This window comes from Neomonachus schauinslandi, chromosome 13 (genome assembly GCF_002201575.2).
Source record: "Neomonachus schauinslandi chromosome 13, ASM220157v2, whole genome shotgun sequence".
Lineage (NCBI taxonomy): Eukaryota > Metazoa > Chordata > Mammalia > Carnivora > Phocidae > Neomonachus > Neomonachus schauinslandi.
In genome coordinates this window covers 89,351,064-89,363,128 of record NC_058415.1, presented here as the reverse complement: position 1 = coordinate 89,363,128, position 12,065 = coordinate 89,351,064, and the positions used below count along the sequence as shown (strand labels likewise).

The 12,065-nt window shown below is 56.6% G+C and overlaps 1 protein-coding gene across 2 annotated transcripts in view; it reads right to left on the bottom strand.

The window, feature by feature from the left end:
• Positions 1–7,273, bottom strand: part of NTNG2 (netrin G2) — a 68,134-nt gene extending 60,861 nt beyond the window's left edge. For both annotated transcript variants that reach the window (XM_044920633.1, XM_044920634.1), the window contains exon 1: positions 7,025–7,273. In XM_044920633.1, the coding sequence (XP_044776568.1) occupies positions 7,025–7,237 (213 nt within the window). In that variant the 5' untranslated portion in view covers positions 7,238–7,273. The remainder of the gene's footprint in view (positions 1–7,024) is intronic.
• Between the last annotated feature and the right edge of the window lie 4,792 nt (positions 7,274–12,065).

Genomic DNA, 12,065 nt, shown 5'->3' with positions numbered 1-12,065 from the left:
ATCAGAACCTGCAAAGCGAAGCCGAGCAGAACCAGTTTCCGCATCATCTGCCACTTCCTAGTTTCCTCGGCACTTGGTGCCCCGCGCGCGTCGTGGGCCAGATGGACCCTGGCCAGGTCTGAGGCCGGGGAGCCTGGGCCACGGGGGCCGTGGGATGGGAATGGGACTCTACAGCTTGGGCCCCGGTCCTGGGGTGGCCAGGGCCGGGCGGCGAGGGGCCCCGCTCCTTTGAGCCTGCCATGCTCTGTTCCGGCCCCTGGGCTCAGGGGCTCCCTCGGGCCTCTGCCTGCCCACTGTTCCCCTCCCCCTGCCACCACATCCTTGGCCTGACACCCCCTCCTCCCAACATTAAGAGCCAGACAGAAGAAGGGTGAATCCCAGCTCCACCCCTGAGTGGACCTAGGGAAGCCTTGGTCTCTCTATTCATCTGCCTGATGGTACAGTAAACACCCCGCCCATAGGCTTACGGGGGGCGGGGGGGTTACATGGGAGGAGGAGGTCACATGGCTTGTCCCCTCCCTGGCACCCATGCGCTCCCCCCTCATGTTCCCTGCACCCCCCACCCCATGACCTTGTACATGCCATTCCCTCCGAGCGAGCCGTCACTCTTCTGAATCCCTCTGACCCGGGCCCCCCATCTCTGAACTCCCACAGTGCACGCGGACTCTACCTCCCATTCCTTGTCTGGTCAACAGCATCATCTTCTGTCTGTTATGCTCTACTGTCACTCCTTTTGTCTCTCCAGCTAAGTTCTGGGATGGAAAAAGAAAATCCCTTTTTTGGGAACATTCATTCTGTGCCAGGCACCCAGCTGAGGGCTCTCTGAGGCTTGTCTCATCTCATCCGTCAGCCTTCCTCTGAGCCTGTGGTTGCTGCCATCCCAATGTTCAGATGAGAAAATCGAGCCTCGTAGCACAGGGGACTTAGCCAAAGTCTCACAACCCAGAGGGACGGGATAACTGCAGCTCGCATTTGCCCCTTCCCGGATCCCAAGTTCTCATCCACAGCGGGGGTAGTCTGCCCGTCTGTCTGTCTGTCCATCTGTCCATCCCCTTCCTCCCCGCATAGGGGTTTGAGGCAGCTGGTGATAATATATGCAACGCAGGAGAAACATGAAAATATATTAAAAACCAAGGCTGGAGAGTGTAGAGATGGAAGAGGAAGACGAGCTTGGGGAAGGCAGGGATGTGTACGCTGGAAAGTTCTAGATCTTCTGACACTCTTTGGAAAGCTGTCCCTTCCAGGCCCTTTCCCCTCCCCACTGCGCTCCAGTTGCACTGTGCCCACCCTCCATGGGGTGTCTGGACCCAAAGCCATTCCCTTAAGAAAAGTAAGGGGCAAGGATCTCAGGCGTGTGGGCGCTGACCTCCCAGCAGCGCTGCCCCGGGCCTGTCACTCAACTTGCTCCCCAGGAAGGAGACTTCACTGTGCAACAAGATGTCATGCATGGAACTATTCTTGTCCTGAGCTGGGCCCTGCCTCAGGCATTTCAACAGAATGAGCCGCCTTAACTAAGGGTTGGGTGAAGCTCAGGTTCTAAAGTTGCTTCCTACTTAAGAACAGAGCTGTGCAGACCTCCTGGTGTTATCCGATCGCAAATCCCACGAACCAGGGGCTCCGATGGAGACACGCAGGAGATTTAGGTGCTTCCTCTGCCCTGATCGAAACCCTAGTTCTTCCTGTAAGATTCAGTTCTAATCTCTCCTCCTCTGAGAAGTCTTCCCGGATCACACCGACCTTCCACTGGCCCAACCATTTGTTCATTAAACACTTACCTCGCACTGACTGAGCCAAGAGGGAGGTGCTGGGGACGGAAAGATGAGACGGCCCTACTTCTGGGGAGCTCACAGTCCAAGGCAAAAGCAAACACCAGAAGCACAACAGCCCACATGAATGAGTATCGGTCATATGCCAGGGGCTGTGCTCATGACAGTCGTGATTGTGTATCCTTTAATAGCAGCAATTTGAGGAAATAAGGCTCAGAGAGGTTAAGCCTCATGCCAAAGGTCCCACAGCACGGGGTTCTAACCTCTATCTCTCTGCCCCTAGGACCTGAGCCCTAAACCACTAGGCCAATGTCAGTGAGCACAATGACAGGGATGTGACCAGATGGGGGTCTTTCTACCCACCTGGGTTAAGGAATCAGAGAGAGCCTCCTGGAGGAGGTGGGGTCCAATCTGAGCCTTGAAAACTGAGCTGGGGTTTTCCAGGTAAATGTGGAGGCCTTGGGAATGAAGGAAGCAAGAGAAGACATTCCGGGTAGAGGAGGCGGCCCAGGCAAGGGCGAGGTGAGAAGCGTGGCAGGCTGGAGCACGCAGGGTCAGCCGGAGTGATGGGCCTGCATCCCTCCGGGGTTCCCACCACATCAGCTCTGTCTCCCCACGCCTTGTTAGTAGTGTATGTTGGCAACATCTGCCGTGCTCTCTCTTTGAGGAGAGGAGGGGGCAGGGGTGAGGTGTTCTGCATGCTCTCCCCTTCAGGTTTGGGGGCCAGGAACACAGAGGGGGAAGGAGGCCTGAGCCAGCGGGCCGTCAGCTTGGCACTCCTTGGTGGGAACATCTTGTGAACATTGAGGTCAGGCAGAAAGCGGGACATCTATGACCTTGATTCTACATATGGTGTTCAATGTCACGGTGAGGAGGGGCTCGAGGACTCAAGGATCCACTTGCCATCTGTCTTAATCAGCCCAAATGTCCCCTTGGACGGGGAGATAGGGCCATGTGCTCTGCATTTAGGTAAACTGAGGCACAGAGAAGGTAAAGCAGGTGCTGAGGAAGAAGGGTGCTCAAAGACACACCTTCATGGCCTTTTCTTGATTTCCCTGTCAAGCCCAAGACCAAGACTCCTGTGCATGTAAAGTCTTGGATAAAAAGTTTAATGTTCATCTATTTCAAAATCAAGAGGATCAAGATTGGATTAATGATCATATCAAAGCCTGACGCTAGAACAGAACTCACTCTCTTCAAGCACTTGTAGATATTCTGAGAGAAGCATTTCCTTCTCCCAGGAAGCTGGTGGGGCGGGCAAGTCATCCCCCCAGTTACAGATGAGGAACCTGAGGTTCAGAGAATCTAAATGACTTGCCCCAGATCACCCTGCCTGAGAATGGCAGAGCTGGGATGGGGGCTTGGGTCCTCAGACCCTAGGTCTGTGTTTTCTAGACAGGATACCCACAGCTTCTCTGTGGAAGCTTCCAGAGGGTCTCAGGGACATCAGCTCCCAGCTCCACCCCTCACTCCCGGGCCTCCTGCTCCTCAACATCTCCTTCCACAGGGACTCACCACGTAACCCACAAAGATCCCCCGGGAACATCAGCCACGGGATGCACCCACCACCAAGCAATTACATAGGGCAGCCGTTTCTCAGACCATACCCTGCATGCCTCTGAATCACCTGGATCTCTTGTTAAAATGCAGTTTCTGACTCAGCAGTCTGGGGCTGGGCCTGGGATTCTGCATTTTTAACAAGGTGAGTCCAAGGACTACACTTTAGGTAGCAAGTGGGGACCTGTAGGATCGCTTTAAACACCACCCGCCTGGTCTGTGGCCAGCACCCCACCCCCTTGCTCTTCCCCACCTCCCCCCTTCCTCACCATCTCTCTCCTGAGACTCAAGGGTTAGCTTTTGTCTCCAGAGGCACAAGGAGAGTGTTTTGGGGCACTGTGGGGCTGCTCCCCACACCCAACAGCACAAGGGTTGAGAAGCCTCTGTGGGTCCCACCTCCCCCGCCCCCTGGGCCCTGCAGCGTGGCCAGGCTGGCCCTCTCCCGCTGGCCCAGAATGGAGGGTGGAGGGCTGCCTGTCCTCTCCTGCAGTCCTCATTGAAATTTTGCCCTTGCCCTCGGATCCTTGGTTGAGAGCTCATCCCTATTAATTCTCATTGTGCATTTAGAGCGGATAGGTTTTTATTTATTCATTTATCTTGGTCTTCTCCCCCCTGCCCTTCCTCGCCAGGCTGGAGTTTACAATTCAGTTCTCAGGTGGCCTTGTGGAAGGACGGGAAGCCTGGCGGGAGGGAGGGTCTGCACCCTGAACCCTGAAAATGGTGGCTGCCTCGTGGCCCCCCTTGTACCCTGGGTGTGCTCCAGGGCTCACACACCCATTGGCTGGATGTGGGGACAGGTCCAGCAGTGGCCACAGGGACCCCCTGGGCACTGGCCCGGCTAACAGGTCAGTGGGTGGCTGGCTACCATTAGGGCGCCCCCTGGTGGTTCACACCGCTGACCATGCCTGCAGGAGTCTGAGCTCCCTGACCACCCAGCGTAGGCCAGCTGCCCAGAGACTAGAAATACAGGGCGCGGCGTCCTCCAGGCTGGACAGAGGCAAAGAAGAAAAGCCAGGGACACAGCTGAGGGCGTCCTAACAATAATAATAAGCTCATAACACCTACTGCACATTGAGCACCTACTGTGTGCCAGGTCGCTCCCCCGGCCAGCCCTGTGCCCCGCATACAGTATTAGCCTTTACAGGGGAGGGAACTGAAGCTCAGAGAGGGGAGGCCGAGCCACCTGGGGAGTAAGCACAGGCTCTGGCTACAGATAAGTTGCCCGCCCCCCCTCAACTGCCTTTGAAACTGAGCGACCTTGGCAGGATTTAGGCAACACTGTCTAATCCCTAAAACAGGATTAGAACACTACCCACCTCAGAGCATCCTGGAGATGATTAAATGAGACCCACACAGGACCTGCTCAGGGGAGCCTGCACAGGGGTTTGAATCTATCTGGATGTGACCCCCTGCTCCCTGCAGAAGCCAGCCCCCCTCCGCCTGCCAGGCACAGTCCCCATTCTTGTTGGCCGCACATTTGTAATCAAAGGCAGAGCGGGATGGCAGCCTGTAATGAAATATTTAAGTCCATCAGACAGGTGTGGAGACACTGAGGACCCACCTATGTGGGAGATGCTGAAGACGCTACTCTTCCCCTCCTGTCTTCCCAGGAAAGAAGGGCTCCCAGCTCCTCCCAGACCCCAGCGCTCAATGACACCTGCCTGGGCAGGTGGGGCAGCCTTAGGATTGGGGGGGTGGTGACCACCCCACCCTGGCAGCTGCCCTGGGTCCTCCCTGTGAGAGTGGGTGGGGGCAGGGCAGAGGTCCAGAGCTAAGGGCATCCTGAGCCAGCTTTGGCCAGGAGAGGGCCTCAGACTTGCATCTGATGGCCATCTCCACCCCTCAAGCCCTTGACCAGAAGCTGGTCCAATGAATTTTGATTTAGCTGCCCTGTCCCACACCCTTCCCCCCAGTACATTAAGGCAATGATTAATATTTAAGAGAAGGAATACAGTCAAAACTCTAATATGAGAGGCAGAGGTTGACTGTTCAGGGACTGTGTAGAGAAGTCTTTGCATGAACTGGGCTGGGTTGCCAGCCTAATGTTCAGGCTCAGACCTGGGCTCCACTGCCCCCCCACCCCCCGCCCCGCAACATGGCTTTGCCCCTGACCTTCAGGAGCTAACCCCCTTGCTCATCCCTGAGCCAGTGAGGCCCTGGGATCCCCAGTGCAGTGGTCCCCAGGAGCTATCCAGCAACCTCCCCCCAGCCCTGTGTTGCCTTCTTCCCTCCCTCCCTCCCTCCCCAGCTGGCTCCCTCGGCCCAGCCACCATCCAAAGCGACAGCCTCAGGACTGACTGCTGACTGTCCAAGCGGGAAGCTACCTTCCCAGGCTGACTGCTCTGTGATAGGAATGCAGCTCCCCATGGGACTGAGGCGTCCTCAGGAGCCCCGTGGGGATACCTGCTCAGTCCAGCCATAAGCCCAGAGACCCGGAGGCTCCCTCAAGGACACATGGAGACAGCAGCCACCCCAAAGGTGACGATGAGCCCCTCCCATCAGCTCCTGCAGCCTGGCTGCCCGGCCCAGCCTCCTGCCGGGCACGGGGGTGGGGGTGGGGGTCAAAGGCACTGCCAAGTGGGAAGGCCCCTCTCGGCAGGCAGCTTAGCTCAGTGACTTCGGAGCCAGACACTTGAATCACAGCTTTACCACTTCCTGGTGGGACTTTGAGCCTCAGTTTCTCCATCTGTACAACAAGAATGACAAGAGCTACCATCTGTGGGGCACTGGCTCTGTGTCAGGCCCTACTCAGCATTTTACATGTGTGCATCAGCTCACTTGCCCCTACAATGCCCATTTTACAGACGATGGATCAGAGGCCCAGAGCTGCCACTGGTTCAGAGCCCACCCCCCAAACTCCTCCTTTATACAACAGAGAATCAGCCTGGCTGAGCTGACGGGGGGGACTTGCATAGCAAGCTCTTAGCCCACACGCAAGGGGCTCCCGTGAATGGTCCCAGCTATTATGACCGCTGTTGTTGTTGGTAACACTGACTACTGAAGTAGTCCATGGCTCTAAGACCCCATCCTCCTCTAATTAAGGGCTCAAGTGACAACCCCTGAGCAGCTGCCGTCCCCTTGACTTAGCCAGTGGCTGCAGTCACTGCACGTAGGGGTGGGGTTGAAAAGAGAGCCAGCCACACCGTCCATCCTGGTCTGACTCCTTCCACCCTTATGAATCCCCCCTGCACATCCATCAAACCTTCCCCCCCGCAGAGTTCCAGCTCTGTGAGTGGCATACGCTGACCTGGCAAAACCGTCTGCTGCATTGGATCAGGTGGGATAGGACGTGGTCCCGCAGAAGGATTGAACAGAGTGCAACATTGCAAAGAGTGCCCTGCTCCCTCGCCCAGGATGCTGACTTCCTGACTATGGAGGCGAGGCTTGTCTGTGCCGGCAGGCCCAGGAACTATCACTACCATGGTCTTCCCAAGAGAAAACGATCTGGTGGTCAGCTGGTCAAGAAGGTACCCATCCCAGAGAATGACATCACATGACCACAGAGCCCTGGGGGTGGCCTTTGCTTTGGCACTTCTCCAAGGTGGGACAGCCATCTGCTCCCAATCCGAGATGCGGGAAAGTCAACCTTGCATCTGGTCCTCCCATTCTGCTCAGCCATCACCAGTCTGTCCCAGACCCCCTCCCCCTTGGCCTGAGCAAACAGAACAGCGGGGGGGGGGGGGGGGGCGGTGCCGACTTACGGGGGGGCAGAATCTCTCAGGGGGGTCTCCGCACGTGATGCCTGAGGGCTCCACCTTCACCTTGACGTAGTCCTTCAGCCGCATCACCTTGGGCTGGCAGGCGTAGAACTCCCAGGTGGGGCCCTCATCGGTGGTCACCCAGGATTTGCAGATGTCGTAGTCCCCAGAGGCCAGTGGGAGGCAGTGCAGGAAAAGTGCGAGCAGGTGCAGCATGGCTGAGCAGTCCGCAGGGGCGTGGCCCAGAGAGGCCCTGGAGAGGCAGCGACTGGGTCAGGCGGGACTCTCGGCCTCAGCATGGAAAGTGCCACATCTACCAGGCAACGGTGGCTGGATGTTCCAGGGACTCGAACACGGCCGGGTTGCAAAGAGCGAGGAACTTGTTTCTTCCCAAAGGCTGACTCGGAAAACTCAGAGCCAGCGTTTCTCAGACTGCTGATGGGCAGATCAAAAAGTTGCCCATAACTTCGTGTCCTCCTAACCTTGGCATTGCACCTCTCCCAGAGGTGAATCTGATCAAATCAGGCAGGCTCTCAAATTGTGACAGTGGATGGAAATGGGAAAGGGAGCAAATCCTCAGGGATCTGGCATGAGGTCGGATCAGATTGCTTTTAATTTTTGTCCTTCCAATCAATCCAGGTCTTTAAAGGGCCCTGAATGTGTGATGTGCTCAACACAACTGCAAAACAACCCTCCAGCCTGCATTGTAAAGATAAAATAAAATCAGGAGGTGTACGTGTTAGCTGGAAACATGTTCCCTCTGTGGGGCTGGGCTGGCATCTCAGACCAATAAAAGAGATTTCTTTTCATGTGGGCTTAAAGTGACAACAATTGTGTGGCTGGACTGCAACATAAAAAAGCGACTGAGGTTTTTAACTGGGGAGAAGCTTATTTGGCTCTGCTTTGTGGGGACAGGCACTAATGGGGGCCAGCTGACCTTGGCTGGTAGCCATCGGCAACTTATTATGAAGTTTCTGACACTTCGGCTCTCAATCCATCCAGGTACCCGGGGGCTGGCTTGTCTTTCATTGTAAGAGGGGAGGAGAGAGAGCTCATTAGCAACAACACCTGCAACAAATTAAAAAGAGAAGGGGGGGAACGATAAAGATGTATAAGAACAAAAGCTCTCTGGCAAAATGTGCCCAAGATGAAGCTGCGTTAGCAAGGTCTCCCGAGAAAACTGGGTTATTTTTATTAATATCAGAGTTGCACATTTGGAGATTGGGCACATTATTTAAAAGGTGACTCGCTTTTCCCCCCTCTCTTCTGGGGGTGTTAGGGCAGCAGAAGTGCCCCTGCTTAGGGTCACCGACTTCCCAGGACATGCTCAGGGGTCAAGATTGAGTGGTGGCTTTGAATACCGTGACCAAAAAGTCAAAATGCCAAAGCTGTCACCATAGGAGCCGACGAGCCTGTACAGACAGGTACAGATCCAAGTGGGGGCCAACAAGTAAGAACCGGGTGCCGATAAATCTCTCCCCAAATTCTGCAATGGTCAATTTAATTTTCAGCACTAAGAAACTAGGGACAGTGAGGACTTCCGCAGAAGTGACGATGGTTTGTCATATTAGATTTTTCTGATCAAGGCCAAAATTTTGCCATCATCTTTGGAGGGTGTGTCTATAAATGAGTCACTATTATGATTATTGCTTTACTATTTTAAGCTACTGATAATTATTTAAGAGCCCAAATAACTATAACTGAGACAAATGTTACATTGCAGAAAACATGACTTCAGTAATGTGGTGTGTTCCCAGACACTGGATACATCACCAGGAGAATCTGAGTCTGGCCAGTGTGGGATCCTGGCCAACAATACTAGCCAATAGGGCAAAGGTTATGCAATGAGTCACAGAAGAAGCACCCGCATTATTAATTATTCTGATTATTATACCTATGATTATTGCCTCTTAATCCCCAAACTGCTTTGGCATTGCTGCTAACCTCAGCATGATTCTCACCTGACACCTTCTCGGGCCACATTGTGCACAGATGAGTCCCTGAAGAGTTAATCACGTTTCCATGAAACCCATTCTCCCCCCAGACACAACACACTGCTGCCAAAAATGACAAACCGGGGAGGTGGACATTGTCCAGAGGGGGCTGGCCCCTCACCTGCGCTGCCGGAAGAAGCCCCCAGCCAGTGCCCCATGCTCTTGGTCGGGGGCGGGGTGGGGGGGAATCATAAATCTGCATTAAGGCCACCCCTGCCCCCTTTCTCTGGCTGAAGGGCTCTTGATGGAGATGAATGAGGAGCCGAGGGGGGACCACATTTTCACTGCTCACCTCTGGCTGTTTAAAGAGAAACCTGTTATAGAACCTGCCTGGCCTTGAATGGGCTCCTTGCTAGAAACTCTCAGAAAGAACCCGCCTGGCGACTATTTTTACAACCTGAGAAAATGTAGTAAAAATAAAATAGCGCTGCCGGCAAAGGTTTGGATGCCTCTACCCAAGCTTCGAGCTGCCCAGAAAACAGCAGGTCCCTAATTAATTCTTCCAGCCGAGGACTCCCAACTGTTCACTAACAGGTAGGGAGCTCCTGACGGGAGGCGACACCGGGCGCTGGCTGTGGGCTTCCTTCATCTGCAGGACCAGCGGCTCTTCCGGGGTTGGACTGCGCTGTCCGCTGCACCCGCGCAGGGAGGCAGCGAGGCCGGGAGGCCGGGAGGCCGCCGAGAGCGAAGTGCGGAGCAACTCGGAAATCTATTAATTGCTTTGCAGTTCTTTTGGTTTAAATGCTGCACATTCCCTGGAAAATGGGGTGTTCGGGGGGGTAGCCAACAACAACCCAATCTGCGGGGGCGGGGTAACAAATGTGTTTACAACTAGTCAATCAACGGGGCGTTGCTGGTATTATAGGGAGAATTGTGAGCTCAGCAAGCGAATATTACAGTCGGCTTCTGCCAAAAAGAAAAACAAAGAAACAAAACACACACACACACACACACACACACAAACAAGGAGGGAGGAGAGAAGCAAGAGTCTCCGGAATAACGAGGCGGAAAGAAGGGAGTGAGAAGCCAGCCAGGGAAATTTCAGAGTAAGAGGTTGTATCCCGGTGGATCGTTTTCTCCTTGGAAAATAAATCTTCACCTGATATTATTAAGAAACTGCAGCTCCCAGAAACAAATAGAATCAATGCGCTTTATTTCTTTTAAGAGTCCTCAGGAACCGAGGGGGGCTGATAGCCAGGGTATTAAAACCCGAAAATTAGATTTTACCAGGATTTCTGAACTCCGATTTCTCTGTCTTATTGAATTAGCGCCTCTCGGAGCTGGCCGGGCTCGGAGCAGGCTCCTCCCGGAGTTGCCGGCTGCACCCTCGCCTCGTGGGAAACTTGGCGCTGTGGGTGCGGGGCCCCTGGAGGGCACTGGAGGAGGGGTACCCGGGGCTGCCCACCCCGAGGTTCCCTCTCCCTTCCCATCGGGGGCAGCCAGGCGGAGTGAGATCTGCCTTCAAGAGGGTGGTGCCCGAGGTCTAGGAAGGAAAGGGGAGCCCGCCGCGGCCGGGTCACCTTCCGGCCCTCCACCCCTGGCCGGGTCCCCGGGGGTTCTCCGGGCACCGCTGGAGCTTAGCTACCCACGGCCCGGGTGCCCCCTAGCCCTGGAACAGGGGCCCTATCAGCTCCCGGCGTCCCCTACGGCCTCTTGGCGGCCGGGGAGCCCCGGAAAGTTGAGGGCTGGGGGCTGGGGCGCGAGAAGGAGGCCTCGGCTGGGCGCGGGGGGTGGGGGTCGGTCCTGGCTGGGCCGAGGGGTCGGGGTGGAGTTCGATCGGGTGGGCTGCACAGGGGCGTGCCCCACAGTCCCGCAGCTGCGTTTTGTCTTTCCCAAGTTGAGTGCAAGCCCCGGCAGCAATTAATAAGCACGCCTTTAATAAAGGCCCCGCCGGCACCTAGGATGCCCCCTCCGTTGCCACCGCCTCCCTCAATTAGAGAAGGCACGGAGCAAAGCGCCCGGGAATTAGTTGCCTTCTTTTTCCCGGCGCCGCTTTCCAGCAGCGCCCCGGCCTCCGCCGCCCCCCGCCCGGGCGGGCAACTTACTCGGAGCGGGCGGACCCCGCGAGCCCACGGTCCTCTTCCCGCCTTCCCGCTGCCTCTGCTCCCCCAGTCTGCGCGCCGCCCTGTTCCAGGTTCCACTCCACACGTCCCCAAGCCGGTCCCTGCTCATCGCCCTCCCCCATTAGCCCACCCCTCCCCCGCACGGAAAGAAGTTTCCAGCCTGGCTGGCCAAGAGTTTCTCTGTGCAACTCACACAGACCCAGTTTTCGGAGAGATGGGAAGGGGATGCGAGGAAGAGGGGGGGCGGGGGGGGCTGTCGATGGTGGCGATTAAATTGGGGTGGAGGAGTAGCGCGAGAGAAGGGTTAATTTTCTTTTCACAAACACAGGCACGCATTCTTGCAACATCTATCCCCACCACACACACACACACACACACACACACACGCGCGCGCGCGAGCGCGCGCGCGCGCGCACACACACACACACGCGCGCGCTCACACACACGATGGAAAAAGACCCTGGTAGGAAAAAGCCAGCCGGAAAGACCAGCTTTTCCTTTAAGATGCTCCCACAAATGCACACTCACACACCCCTCTCGGGCGACTCCAGCCCTCCGCTAGTAACAGCAGCTACCGAATAACTTTTGCATCCGAGCCTTTGCTGGGCCGCTTTAAGTGGCTCCCGGGGCCCGGGGAAGCTTGCATGGTCACCGAAGCCCTTTAAAAATGAAACCAGGCTGGCAAAGCTGCAGCCGCTCTCCCCCCCGCGCGCCCGCCGGCTCTCCCCGCCCGCCTTACCCCGGCTCGGAGCAGCTTCCCGGAGCGCAGACCCGGGAGGCCGAGGACCGCCGCCCGCGGGCGCTCCGCCTGCCCTGGCCGGCGCTGGGTGGGGGCGCGGGCCGGAGGGCTGCGAGCCGCGGCTCCTCGCCGCGCCGCTCCCGCTGCCGCTGTGGCCGCAGCCGCCGCGGCCGTCAGATCGGGGTTGGGGAGCCCTCCGGCCGCCGGGGGGGCCGCCCGCAGCCGTCCCGGAGACGCTGGCCGGGGGA